This window comes from Anopheles coluzzii, chromosome 2 (genome assembly GCF_943734685.1).
Source record: "Anopheles coluzzii chromosome 2, AcolN3, whole genome shotgun sequence".
Taxonomy (NCBI): domain Eukaryota; kingdom Metazoa; phylum Arthropoda; class Insecta; order Diptera; family Culicidae; genus Anopheles; species Anopheles coluzzii.
The window spans coordinates 1,314,599-1,328,668 of record NC_064670.1 but is presented as its reverse complement, the minus strand read 5'-3'; the positions used below and the strand labels follow the sequence as shown (position 1 = coordinate 1,328,668).

The 14,070-nt window shown below is 47.3% G+C and overlaps 1 protein-coding gene across 5 annotated transcripts in view; it reads left to right on the top strand.

Annotated features, from left to right (window-relative positions):
* The window catches only part of LOC120951972 (uncharacterized), a 66,763-nt gene that overhangs the window by 32,184 nt on the left and 20,509 nt on the right, over positions 1-14,070 (top strand). For all 5 annotated transcript variants that reach the window (XM_049605389.1, XM_049605388.1, XM_049605387.1 and 2 more), the window contains exon 4: positions 12,448-12,658. In XM_049605389.1, coding sequence (XP_049461346.1) covers positions 12,448-12,658 — 211 coding nt within the window. The remainder of the gene's footprint in view (positions 1-12,447; positions 12,659-14,070) is intronic.

Genomic DNA, 14,070 nt, shown 5'->3' with positions numbered 1-14,070 from the left:
GTCAGCTGTATTGGGGTTGGCGTGTCCCGGTGCAAGTGGAAACACATGAAAACACATTTACACCGCTTCCCTTTCTCTCTCTCTTTCTTGCTCCCTCTGTGATAAAAAAGCAAACCATCCTACACGCTGCTAATGAACCTTGGAATGCTTCCTCCTGGTGGACAAATCGAATCGAGCCCCGCTGCGTTGGAGGTGCAATTTTTGGTCAACCCATCACGAGCGAGAAAACGTGGCGCGTTAGGGTCGCGCCGGATGCTGACAGGTCGGTTTGTGGCTTGCCAGTCCGTTCCATTCGACTTTTGGGTCAACGGCACACACACAAAAAAACGCTCGAATGCCAATCCTTCCCCCGCTTCCCGGAAGCTGTCAAGAAAGTAATATTGGGGTTCACTTTGTAACGACCGCAATTTGTCGCTGACCTTCGGTGCCCGTTCCCCGGTCCTCGCAGTGCCCGGGATGTAATCGCTTCATTTTTATTGCGAAATTTCGATTTGTGCAGGAGCGTGTGATGTGATGACAGAGGGGGAGGGGGAGGGAAGGGCATAAAATCAACAGTGGGAAAGGGAAAAGGTGACAGGCAGTGTTTCAGTGTGACCGAAATGGCATCCGATGGGTTGGGTGGCGCGCTGTGGTTGACGCAATTCCATCGATCTGCCAACACGTGTCCCATTCCGAGTTTCCCATTTCATCCGACAGTGAAAAATTGCTTAATAAGTGATGTGGCCATCCACCCCTTTTCGCACCTATTTTTTCTTGTTCCGTGTGGATGCTGAATGTGAATGTTTGCCGGTGTGTTTGCGAGGTACATTTGGCCAATGGCTTTCTTCGTTCTTACACGTTTTATTTCTGCGCTCGGGACATGTCCGTAAGGAATGCAAATATCCAATTGGAAAGGAATTGGAACTCTTTTGCTTCCAATATTGATGATGTAGAGCAGGTTTTAGGATAAAATAAACCACATTCATACCGTCACACCTGTCTGTGGGTGTGGCTTTCGACAAAAAGGTGAATCATCTGAGAAGGTGATAACGACACCAACAGACCCCGGGGAGCGCATATCGGCCAGCGACCGCAATGGTTACGTTTTTACCTTGCGTACGACACCGAAACGAGCGTCCTCTGTCAGCAGGTGTGCGCATCAGTTCGCATTGAAACTGCACCGAATCGAACCATGCGCCGGCCAGAGACGGTAATTTAAATTTATGAAAATGGAAGCTGAACGACGCACAAGATAACCCTTGCACCTAAAGCGGAGTAAAATAAAACTGCATCGCGGGAAATGGCACCGACCACCGGTGCTCAACTCGCATCTGGTGTGTCTGTAAACACCATTCCTCCCCGTTTGCTTCCATAAAGTTTGCCCAAAAAATCATCTTCAATTTCTAACAAAGTCACGCAACGGCTTACGGTGGTTATCTCGTGCGGATATTTGCATCCATCGAGCGCACAGCAACAGCCCAGCCCAGGTCGTACGAGCAATGGACCCGACCAACTCCATGGCTCCATGCGCTGGGAGTTCGTTTTATCTCGCGTTTTTCCACCCATTACCCTTGCAGCACGCTGGACCCGCGACGTTCACGGATCTGCAGTGCAAGCCTCGTGGGATTTGTTGTTTGTCGAGCGGAAGCTTTAGCCCAAAGCCAGCTGTTTCGTGCTTTAGCAGGACAAGTATATCCGCTCGTCCGGGCTCTATGGTGTGTGTGTTTTTTTACTGTTCGTGGTTTCTGGTACTGAAAGTGAACTCAGCTGTTAAATTGGAACGTCCAGGAGAGTGTGTCCAACCGATCGTCAAAATGGCTTTCACAGTACTGCGCTGCAATGCTTTCCCTTTAGCTCATAGACCATTAAAGAGTACGAGTAAGATAAGAGACTTCAAGCCAAACTCCGTACGTTGTTTGTGCAGCATGAAAGAATACAAACTTCCCATTTAATTGTGTCGTAAACAGGGAAGGTGGGAGTCTAAACTGCCGCTTCTCTCACGCTCTCTCGATTTCGATTATCATAGCAACATAGTGTGTCGGGTACGGTCGTTATAAGTATCGTAAAATATACTTTCACCGCCCAAAATCAACATTATCATCACTTTTCCGGGCCGGTCTGCTTAATTTCATCGCCAGCTAATCATTCATCTTTAAACACCAACATTACCGCAGCCGCCGCCGTGCTCCGTTTGTCCGGAAAGTGGCGAAAACAGATCGCACCACCACTTTCTGCAGCACTTTTAATACATTATAACAATATTTTGAATGTCCCGGTTCCTGGGGCCGGGCTCTTCACCGTTAAGCTGGCGCCTTAATTACTTAGCGTAATTTCGTTTACACTGTGGATGAGCCTCAGCCCCAGGGTTCCACCCCCCCCCCCTTCGGCTGTAGTCACACAAAGTCGGGCGAGGAATCATCATTTCAACCCGCGCCTATAGGGAACTGCGGCCATAAAACACACTAAGTGTATTTGTTTTCGCTTTGCCAGTCGGTGCCAAGGAAAGCTTTTTTTAATTCCACCCGAGAAAGCTTTGATGGTGGGAGTGCAGTTAAGATGCGTCGTTTACCGGTTAGACATTCTGAGTCCGATGTTCCGATGGGCGATAAGTTTCCTAAATCAAAGCTCCAAACCATTTGGCACAATTTGTTCAGTGTTGGAGCTTTTTGAACCCTGTTCTCGTCGCACCATCACACCAAAAGATGTTTATTAAGATAAATTGAACGAGACTAACGGGCGTGCATGATTGGAAAGCCGTGCAGAGAAACACCAGCATAAGTAAAAAGGAGAAAGATATCTTGTTTGAGGTAATTCTATTACTACACCAAAGCGAACGAGATGCGGCGTCCTACTGAACTGTTGCTGTACCAAAATTTACATTGCAGCCGTTGGCGTAAGCAGGCGAACCAATATTTTCTTTCACCCTGAACGATAAATCATAGGCGTAGAGGCTGTATCTTCTCGATCAAGATTGCACATTTTAGCTGTTTCCTTCTGTTTTTGCGCTATGCTGCCCACACCACACCGCTTAATGAGATATGAAAGGAACGATTTAAAATCATTTTCAATTTACCTCTCCAAACATATCAACTGGCTTCCACTTTTCCGCTCCCGTCCAAGCAAGACTTTTCCATTCTTCTTCATCTTACGGCTACAGGTATGCCCGAGGTGGATGGAATATTTTTAATCTTCTCCTAAATCAACAAAGCACGATCCGGTATCAGCTGGCATTAACTCTGGTTGGTATCCGGCCCTGCGGGAAGTGGGTGTAGAGATGAAGAGAAAAAAATCCCCACCACGCACATCCACCCACACCAAAGAACGCATCAAATTAAATCAAATCTGGCGTAATGCTGCTATATTGTGTTTCGGTACCGGCCACCAACTAATTAGCTCGTCCCGTGTCGCAGAGTGGCGCAAATTTACGACTTACCTCGACTTGCCATGTGTTTCGCAGAAAATTGAAAACACCGGTCTCAGACACCGGTCTTCCCGTCGTGTCTTACACGGTGCAAAGTGACGCGATGAATGGTCGTAAAAATTAGAGGAAAAACTTGGAAGCATTCATGTTTTCACACAAATTCGTCACATTTTTCACTTTCCTTTCGGCTCCGTGGATGTGGGTCGTTACTTTGGCCACTCCAGTTGCTGGTTTTGTTTGCCCTTAAGAGATTATTTAAAAGATGAAATCTGTGGCGGAGTGACGATCGGCAGCAGCATCAGCAACAACAACGACAGCCAACAATGGCCAACGAGCAAACGTAATCATATTTCATCGTTCACCCATAATAAGCCAATTAAGGTGAGATAGGCTTGTGTAGCGATAAGCTTCTTGTTTCGTTCTCTCATACACACACAAACTCCCCTCCACGGTCGGGTGCGTTAGCAAACTTCTTTCCGCCCTTGGAGAAGTTGTTTGCTTGAGCCGAAAGCATTTTGACTTTCTTCTTTACGGTCGTCATTAAATGTTGTGAATGTTGCTTCCTCGTTCCGCCCCCAAAATTCAACCACCAAGACGAAGATCGTGCTGTTTTTTGCCTTCCATTGCCTTTCACGTGAGCTGGCCTTTGACTCTCCGGAAGAGCCCGCTCCGGCCGGCGGGGCAACGGAGTAGAAAGATATTAAAAATGACACAGACGCGACACGCCGGAAAGAGAGCAGTGATAAAAATTAAATCCCTGTCGGGTGCCATTTGCTTTGCTTGCTTCACCCCCAACCAACCAACGGCGGGACCGAAATGAGAAGCTGTTCCTCCCCCCCCCCCCCCCCCTCATCCCGGTAAATGTGTTGTGTTTGTTTATCGGACACACTTTAACGACACACTGGGAAAATGGTGACGCGAGCGACATCTTTATCGTCTTTATGAAAGGGCAGTGTTGTTTCTTCGTACGTTGAGACGACTCCAGAAACAAAACGCACCAGACGCCCGTACAACATTGCGCGTTACGAGCGACGCACGCTCCTATCAGACGAGAGAGAGAGAGAGAGAGAGAGAGAGAGAGAGAGAGAGAGAAAGGGCAGTGCGCGAAGTGAACCTGGCGTGGAAAATCCCATTTGAGCGCAAGTTTAACGGTCATTAGGAGTTTAAAGTGCTGTAAATCCTAATTGAAAATAAAACCATTGCCAACCTCCCCATCAAGGCCGTGGTGTGCAATTTCGCACCGTAACAAGATTGAGTCGCAGATCGGCCCCTGGGGCCACGGGTTCTACAAGATGGAGATCGCGTGAAATTGTTCATTTGACCATTTTTATTGAGTTCACTTCGAGTGTGAAACTTGCCAAACCGGTGGTGAAGTAGCTGCAGTACAATAGTGGCCATAGGGAATCGCCGCGATCACGAGATGACAGCCATAAAACTAGCCCATAACCTTTGCTTAATGGAGGCGCCAGGTATTTATTGGAAAACAGCGTTCGTTCGGTCGCTCGGTGCGCTTGCCGGCAAAAAAGTAGTAAAAAGGGAATCGATTTGAAAAATTGCCATTCAAAACTGTCTGCTGTTGAGGGGTTTTTTATGATAAGCTCCAACCTCTACAGCTTATTTAGAACGTCAACACTTTAGCGCGGAATACGTGAGAGTCGTTGGGTGCAGTAATGAGAAAGCTCGCTCTCTTACAACCCTTTGAGCATAAAAACCCTTTTGTACATAAAACCTTACATTCGCTTCTTTTATTAACCAGGGCTTGAAACATTTATTCACTGATAATAAAGCACCCTTTTTATAGCAATCGATTGTTCAATTGTATAGCCTCTACGCTCTTCGTTACGTTTCGCTACCTTTGCGTTGACCAGTATGGGTTTTAGCTTTTGTGGAAACGTGGCCTCTCCTAATCCTCTGTATGAACGAGTCTACGGGCTGTCTGCGAAACGATACATGGATGCATGGCAAAGCGCTTTGTATGGTGATGCTTTTCTATAAACCCGAACCCCACCTCCCCTATGCCCCTTAATGATACTGCACCGCACGACACGGCAAGTAAGAGAAGAGCATATTTTTTGCTCGTATCTGCACCACTGACCTTTGGTGTGCCGGTCGCTCGCTCCGGCCGGTGTGATCACGAAGCGAGTCGGTTGCATTCTGGCCATGTTTTCCCCCAACCACCCTCCCATTTCGTTCTGCAGCAAAAGGTGAATTCTTTAACTCCCAGCGCTGAAAAACGGCACGTGATTGTATCCCGCAAACGCAAACGCATACACATGCCGGGCGGCGCTTAGCTCCCTGGGTTCGAAATGCGTCCACCCCTACGAATATTAACTACCATTTCACCGCGCTCGGAAACTGACCACCGGTTGGTCGGTTGGCCGGCGAAGCGTAACGTGCACGCATGCGGCCACCGGCGAACGGCGGACATCGTGCGGGCCAGCAGCCATTTTAAGGAACGGCTGATATAAATTCCTCACCCATAATACATCACTGTCAGCGGTTTTCTGCTGAACACGAATGACACACCAGTGATTTATCTTAACGGGTCCCGGGCTGAGTGCATTACCCCCGGGTCCCTTCTCTGCCCTTTCGTGTCGTGCCGTGTGTTTATCCCGCACGGCCACGGATGACCATCGGTCGGTTGGTTTTGCGGTGAAGAACACTGCGAAGGTGCAGTGCATTGCTGCCTCCTACGGGAAAGGGCGCTGACCGTGACCACCGACGACGTTGATGCTGAAGAGAGAGAGAGAGAGAGAGAGAGAGAGTATGTGTGTGTACAATCTGATGTGTTCATGAACAGCCGGCCCCGTAAATAGAGATTTCCAGATCGACATATCACTCTGCGCGGGCTCTGCAGCATCGATAGACGCGATTGGCAGTTATAATGGAACCGGTGGGGAAAAAGGCAGCCTTTTAGTACCCGCAAAAACGTTCGAAAACGTCCGAGAAGAAACGTGTCACCATACACGGGACCGTTCTAATCGGCAAGTGGCCGTGTGCCTTTTTTGCCATTGCTAAGGCAGTGTCTTTCTAAAACTATTTGCTTTAAACACCGCGCACCACGCCAACTGCCTACCAAACGAGGAAATGGTATAAATGGAAATACATTAAAATAAATCATCATGCACTCCGTGTGCTTGTGTGTGTGTGTGCTTCCAGCCGCTTCGCTCCAGCCAATGTTTGGAGTGTTCAAACAAATAAAGCAAGCTAAAACCAAACCTTCGAACCAACCGCCACGTAACGCACGCTCCAAAACGACATCGAGCAGCCAGATTTATGTGCAGTGTCGGTTTCGGTAGGGGGTTTAGCAGAACTGTAAGAGGCTGCACCGTAGACGGCAGTCCCTTTTTGCGGTGGGCTACATCTTACCGCACGTGTCTTCGTGTCCGAGCAAAACAACCGCCCAATCTTCAAAACCCTTCGCGAGCCCGTGCGAGGCAACTTTCGGGAGTGAACTTGCGACCAAAAAATAAAAGAAAACTTTGGTCCAACCCCACGGCACTGCCGCTACATCGAGCGACGACCGGAAAGTCGATGTCATAACTCATAAGATATGTGCAGGTTTTTCTGTTTTAAGTTTTTGCCTGCGCGTGTGGCGTTTGTGGCGAATGCTTTGGCGAAGCACTTGGATGTGTTCCATCGTGCGGAGTGTGCGAATCGAGGGCTAATTTATACATTAGAAAGTTACTCAACTGCCACCGAGTGATAATGGAAGCGAAAGAACTGCCAAACAACTGCGGAAGGAGCCGTCGTCGATGCTCTCGAGAATGCTGTAAACGTTTCCTGCCCCGTTCTTTGTGTGTGTGTGTGTCGCTGCCAGGAGGCGTGGTTGGCAGTGTTTACAGAGCTCCGAGTGTGGAACTGTTTACAGTGATTAAAAGCCGGTAGAACATTTTCGGTCGACGGTTGAAATGGTTTCAACCCAATTAGCCATCGAATCCGCTCACTAATGGAATGTTATCTTCACGATTTATTCAAAAGCGCTGGCATCACTGGCTTCTAATCGGATGGAAACGCGCAGCCTGTGATTATGCGGCCTCAGTGCGCTCGATTGATCGCAGCACAACATCGAAAAGTCCGACCGACTGACGTGTACCATCGTGCTCGTTTGAAATCCATCATTAGCTATTATTATACACTCGTGCGCCCTCTTCCTGTACCATTTAAACAGACAGCAACACCGACCAGCCAGCGAGCCCATCCCGGGATCAGATCGGACGGGATCGACCGGGATGTGTGCAGAAACCCATTCACGCTGAGCTACGCCGCTCGCCATTGTCGCTACGGCAAGCTAAATTATTCGCATATAAACTGTTTAACAGATGATTAAATCAATCAATCAGCCTATATGCTCAACGTGAATCGCAAACACTGAACCGATCCTGTGTGATGGATTAGACTAAGCCTGGCACTGCCTGCCAGTCTGACGGCAGCGGAACAAAGGCCCCAAATGGCAACGTGTTGCTGCGCGTTCGATCGATGTGCCTTAAAGCTTTCGACCCGAAATTTCGACATTCCCTCAACGATTTGTCGCAGAATGACGGAATGCACGAATTTCTTCGCCATTTCTTCACTGCTATGTCATAATTTAAGTAACCCTCCCGTAGTGATGCAAGGTTACTAATTGAATTCCACGACATTGCAGTCTACCCCGCGAGCCCTCTATCCGTGCCCAAAAACCGTCCCACCAACTACCATGACCAACTTTCCTGCTAAGAGCGACAATCCGTGTGGCACAACTGGTGCTACACGCTGACGCCCCTCGGGCCTTGGGATGCAGAATTTAATTACACCCAGCGACGTCGCCTTACATGTGCGTATGTAGCTGTTTGTATGGGTATGTGTGCGTGTGTATGCTTGCGGTGTGATGGCGTAGTAAACACGAACGAGCGAGTCAAACCGACCGAACATAATACACGAACGCCTGAAGGTAGGCACAAATCTAGGCGCTCTCAGCACACCAACTGGATGCGGATGTAGGTTATGCGGACCATGTACAGCCGTGCTGAGCATGTATGTTTGCGCATTAACTATCCTCAAAATTGTTTATCCAGAGCCCACCAGCTGTTTGGAGGTTTGGCATAGTTGCTATAAAAGTGTTTTCAGAACGTGAACACTGTAAGTTAGAATACCTGTAGCGGGATGCAAATTCTAATCGCAGTAACGTTTCTTAAAATAACCGAAAATATACAAAACCATGATTTACCGACCAACGTTTATGCGATTTGGAACACATTTGGAGCATTTAGCCTGCGTTGGAAATCTATCAAACTGATGAAATTAATTATCGATCTCGTCTCTCTCGTGTGCTCTACACCGCACTGCTTGCAAATCAATCGTATCACATCGTCTAGCAACAATTCGCCAACAATTCCTCGGAACAGCTCCCCGGAAACGCTCACGTGACGCGGTTAATCGTGCAGTTCCGTTGCGGCCGTACCGAAAGACATATGGGCAAAACGCACCCACACCCACATACACACACACACACCGGATAAACGCCGGCAGCGTCAGCCGGGATGATAAAAGCGTAAATGATTTTCTTAATTAAATAAATCTCCGATAATTGAAAAATAATATATCAGTGCACAAAGCAAAGCTCGGCCGTTTGCGTGGTCATGTGGTTTTGTCTTGCGCCCGTCGTCGGCAGCGAAACGGGCCCGGGCAATCGGTTAGCTCAATTTATGCCACGTCTTATGGCCGTCGGCTAAGACGCCCATAAAATCCGTCCGACTCTGCTTCTGCTCTGACGGCCAATCGATTCCATCGACGACCACAAATCGTCCTACGGTGCAATAGCCTTCCGGTTCGTACGCTCCAGCCAGGATGTGTGATAGATGTGCGGAAATAATTTCGTTGTGCCGGCAAAAGTTTGTCACGCTTCGCAGCTTCACTTCCTGTTTGTGCAGTAAACGGACTGTGGGCTGTGACTTGAGCAACGCGGGGCATATTTATCTTTGCCATAAGCGGCTGACTGATTGCGCACCGTCTATTGCGTTGTTCGTAACAGTAATAGAATCATCTTTGGCCACCGCTTTCCCGTAGCATGTACCCTTCATCGATGACAACGCGCGAGATTATTTTCACCATACACTCGCTTACTTACGTGCGCATTAATTAAACGGAAGAAAAGTTTCCCTCTAACACACACACGCACACATCCTCGAACAAAGTTTCACACGGTGTAGCCTTTCTTCGCCCAGGCAATTGAGTTAATGTTTTCCCCGTTTCAAAATTCTCTATTTGCACGTCGGTGTGAGTTTTTGTCAAAAAGTCAGCAAAGGACACAGAAACCCGCGGGCTATGAAATGCCATCTACTGGCTGGAACGTGCCCTGAAGGGAACAAACTGTGGGGTGGATGTGTTCCATCACATGCGTCAAATCATTGCCGCAATGCTTAATGAGATTGTGTGCCAATGTATGTATGCGTAATTAAATTAATAATAAAAAAAAGATATAACCCTCCAATTAGTGCTGCAAATGATGTCTTCGTCGCTGTTTGTGATGGCTTTGAGTTATCAATTGAAGGCATCAGAAAATAATTAAAAATAGCTCCATTCGCATCTCGAAAACGGCTCTGTATTCAATGTTCTGGGAATAGCTTACGGGCTTCCAAGCTGTAGCAAATTTTCTTATCTCGGATACATACGCATAGCTTTGAAGCTTTAAGTAATTATAGTGACACCTGACCCGGCGACCCGTTCGGTCAGGAACAGTCGTGGAAACTTCATTAAGGTACCCGATACCCGTTGCATAAACGAATTATCTTTCACTCGCTTGACGTTTGCCCCGGGCTGGGGGTAAATATGTTTGCTCCGTTTGCAACTCATTTGCTGGTTGGTTTCCTGCTCTGTTTTCGGCTGTTAATATTCATCGAATATTTTCCATCTCCACGGCTCCACGCCGTCCGCGTTGGCGACTTTATCAGTTACATCAGTTGCACACACAAAAATGCAAACACACGATGAAAAACAACCAAAAATAGTTGAAATTATCATGTGACCAAAAGCAGTAGCACAAACACAGAAAAAGGGCAGCATTCGCACTGAATCGTCAGTTCGCCGGAAAATCAAATTGAGCTGACATTTTTCCCATCATTTCTCATCCGTCCGTCCACCCGAAGCAGCCACCTTTGGTCCTATCGGCCTTCTCTGTGGTGTAGCGGTATGTGAATATCCACCCTGGTGTTGTGCAAAATAAGCTTCGTGCGAGTGCACATTCTTTCCGCCAGACACATGGGCCTACATTTTTGATGCGAATGGAAAATTCGCGAAATAAATATTCAGTCTATAATTCATCAATTTGTGTTGCTGTGCTGCATCGTGCTCGTGTGCCATTTGTCGCCATATGCGAGCTTGTGTGTGTGTGTGTGTCTTGGGGTGGAATATGTCCTGCCATGATGTCACCTTTCGTCATGCTTGCGAACACAGCGCGCCTATACACACGCCTATGTGCGATATGGCGCTCTGGGAGCTTGGAGTGTTTCTATCGGCTTCGCCAGCACGCTGCACGCTCAGTGGTCCGTTTCAGCCACTGTTCCGTTCGGCTCCAGCAGCCACCCCGAACCCCGGTAGAACACGGATACGGATGGATGTTTCGCGCGCCCACGATAGGCGGGTGCAGACAATCGGAATGGTTCAGTCCTTCGCTTCCAAAAGCCTTCGCGCACTGCCGATCGTATCGAACGCCGACAAAGATCTGTTTGATATAGAATGTTGGCAAAAGGGCGATGAAAAATATGTATTGAAAAAATAAAAAAAAACACCATCCACCCACCATCAAGCCCACCCGTTATGCTTTATTCACGCGTGTCAAAGGACGGCACAAGAACAACGTTGCATTGTTTCGCCAACCGTCGTGGCCGATTCGCACGACCGAACGCGAGACGCTGAAGGTTTTGGCTTTGCAGTGAACAGACGCACTCACGCACATTTGAACAAAAAACGTAAGAGACACACAAAACATGCACAACAGCAGCGACCGGAAATGCAAACAAAAGCGTTCTATTCTATTCTACTGTCCACTGCTTCATGACGGCTGCAGTGAGCGGGCCCTTCATGCAAGTTGTATCTTTGCTGCCGTTCTCGATGCATGATGCGTTTTTGCAGCCGTTCGAACGGTTCAAACGGCCACGTCCTGTATCAACGAGTCCGTGAACCTTGTTTTTTGTTATCCACCCACCTCCCTCAATCGCATCCACACAGACATTTTTCATGTACAACGGTAGAATGTTTTTCCCGAACTTTATGACGCATTATGATTAATTGATCCATGTAACCTCACCGCTCTTTGCCCCGACCTTTTGTGCTGCCCTTCCATGCCCTGTTATGTTTTGTAAACAGCACGTGGCTGTGCTCCAAAGTAGCTGAAGCCATTAAAAATGATGGTGAAAAAATAGAATATTTTTTTTCTATCCCTTGGACTGCTGCCATCGAATAGAGGAACATGAATACAAATTTGACACAAATTGATTAATGTAACGATTGCAAAATCAGCTCAAGAGATTTCCCTAGTTGCTATTTATTGTACTAGCTGTGTGACGCGGCAAATCATAGAGCAGTGGTCAACTACTGTTGATAAAAGCAGCACCATAAGCGCGGTCACAGCTTTTGATTGACAGATTAAAGGATTTGGCAAACCATGCAATTGAACGATCGCCCAACAGTAATATATTACCTATTACAGTTTTGCGGCTAGGCAAATTATTTCCAACAACTTTCCCGTCCATGGGTGGATTTTTTTTCTCGCATTTAACACAATTTAATACCTCGTTAAAATTATGATCTCGCCATCACGCGATGCTTGCGGTCACATCAAATTGATTCAATATTGAAATATATGACGCTGGTAACGGTTTATGGTGTGCCATTCAATATTTTCCCGACTGTCACCTGTTCTGTAATGTAATTAAATATTTAAATGCTTCAATATAGACACAAAAAAGCACCCCTGAACCGTCTAAACTAAATGCTCTACAGTTTCAACTGGCAATTAACGAGAATTCTATTCCTCTTTCTCTCTCTCTTCTTCTCCCCTGCACGTACAGGTGTCCTGGATGCGCAAGCGGGACCTGCACATATTGACGTCCAACATCTACACCTACACCGGCGATCAGCGCTTCTCCGTAATCCATCCGCCCGACTCGGACGACTGGGATCTGAAAATTGAGTATGCACAGCAGAAAGATAGCGGAATTTATGAGTGTCAGGTGAACACGGAGCCGAAAATAAATCTCGCCGTTTATCTGGACGTCACAGGTCAGTAGCGTCTGGAGGTTGGGACGAAGAGAAGGCAGGATATCCCACCGTGTTCCCGCTGTGTTTCCTTTGCGCCTTATTTGTCCCCATTTACTGTTTTATCCTTCTTAATGCCGGCGATTGGCTTTCCTCTATGCTTTCCACGTGTATTCGTGTTTTCCTGTCTTCTTTCTCCTATTCTATCATTCTTATTTCCTTTGTTCAGAGTGTTTTCGGCGAGTTTAAACGACGACAGTTTTGTTAAAGGTTTTTTAGAATATTAATATGCTTTTATCGTGTGACTTTTTTCTTAATTTTATACAGTTTTCACTTAGCTTAAGAAGAGCTTTGTTAGTGGAAGTAGTCGTGTGCAGGCATGTTTTTTACTTATGCAAACATTTGCGAGTGTGTAGATTGTCACATTCCATTGAAAACCACTCAAAGTGAAGTTTTCATCATTCCCTAATGGCTTACCATTTCATAGTGCATGACTGTAGCAAAAAGGTTTTCCTTTAGTTTAACTTGTTGGACAGTACTCTCGGTTTATAATCCATTCGCAAAAGGCGCCTCAGTCTCATCTGTCGTACCGATCTGATCTACAAATGGCTGTGGTCTAATCTTTTAGTACATTCCAAAAACCTTGAGCACAGCTTATCGCACAACGGCCTGGTGTGTTTTCCAGCCAAAGATTACAAATAGAACAGACAATAGGAACTATTTCTGAGCTCAATACACACAAGCACACACACATACCCATCTCATCACGCCGACTCCTCCTCAAAACTTGGACATCGTCTTTCCGATCAGCCAGCCCTTTTGTAAACGAACAATAGCGTCGATTTTGTCAACCGGTTCGATAGCTTCGAGTCCGTAATGTAAGGAGGGAGGAAAAATGCTCCTCGCTACGCAACAACGACCGAAAAAAGAACGCCCGCCCAGGCGGAAATGCACGTCCCAATGGCGGAGCAACACCCAGAGGGCATAGTGAAACCCGATCCCAGCGAAAGGTCAAGGATAAAAGGAAGCCTTGCGTTGAAGTATCAAAGTTTGGGTGACCTTTTCCGCTTGACTCTGGGCTTCTGGGGTTCCCTCCAAACGCTACCACGTATCGGTGGGCCGTACAGCGCCATGCTCTGATCCCAATATTTCCGGACGGTTCTACGCGACTAGTTGGAAAGATTTTTGGTTTCTCAGCACCAGCACGGCGCCGACTAGAGGTGGTCGATGGTGAGCCGCTGGGGGGAGAATGAAGATGTTTCAGCACAATGGATTTTCAACCAAAAACCCTCACAAAGTGGACGGCATTGGAAAATGTATTCTTTTTTTATTGTGGGTGCCACGGTCCGTGGGGAAATCGGACGTTTATAATCAACTTCGGCTGGAGCCGGAAGGTAGCCGATTGGGTAGAATAGACACAGAAGGGAAACGCTGCT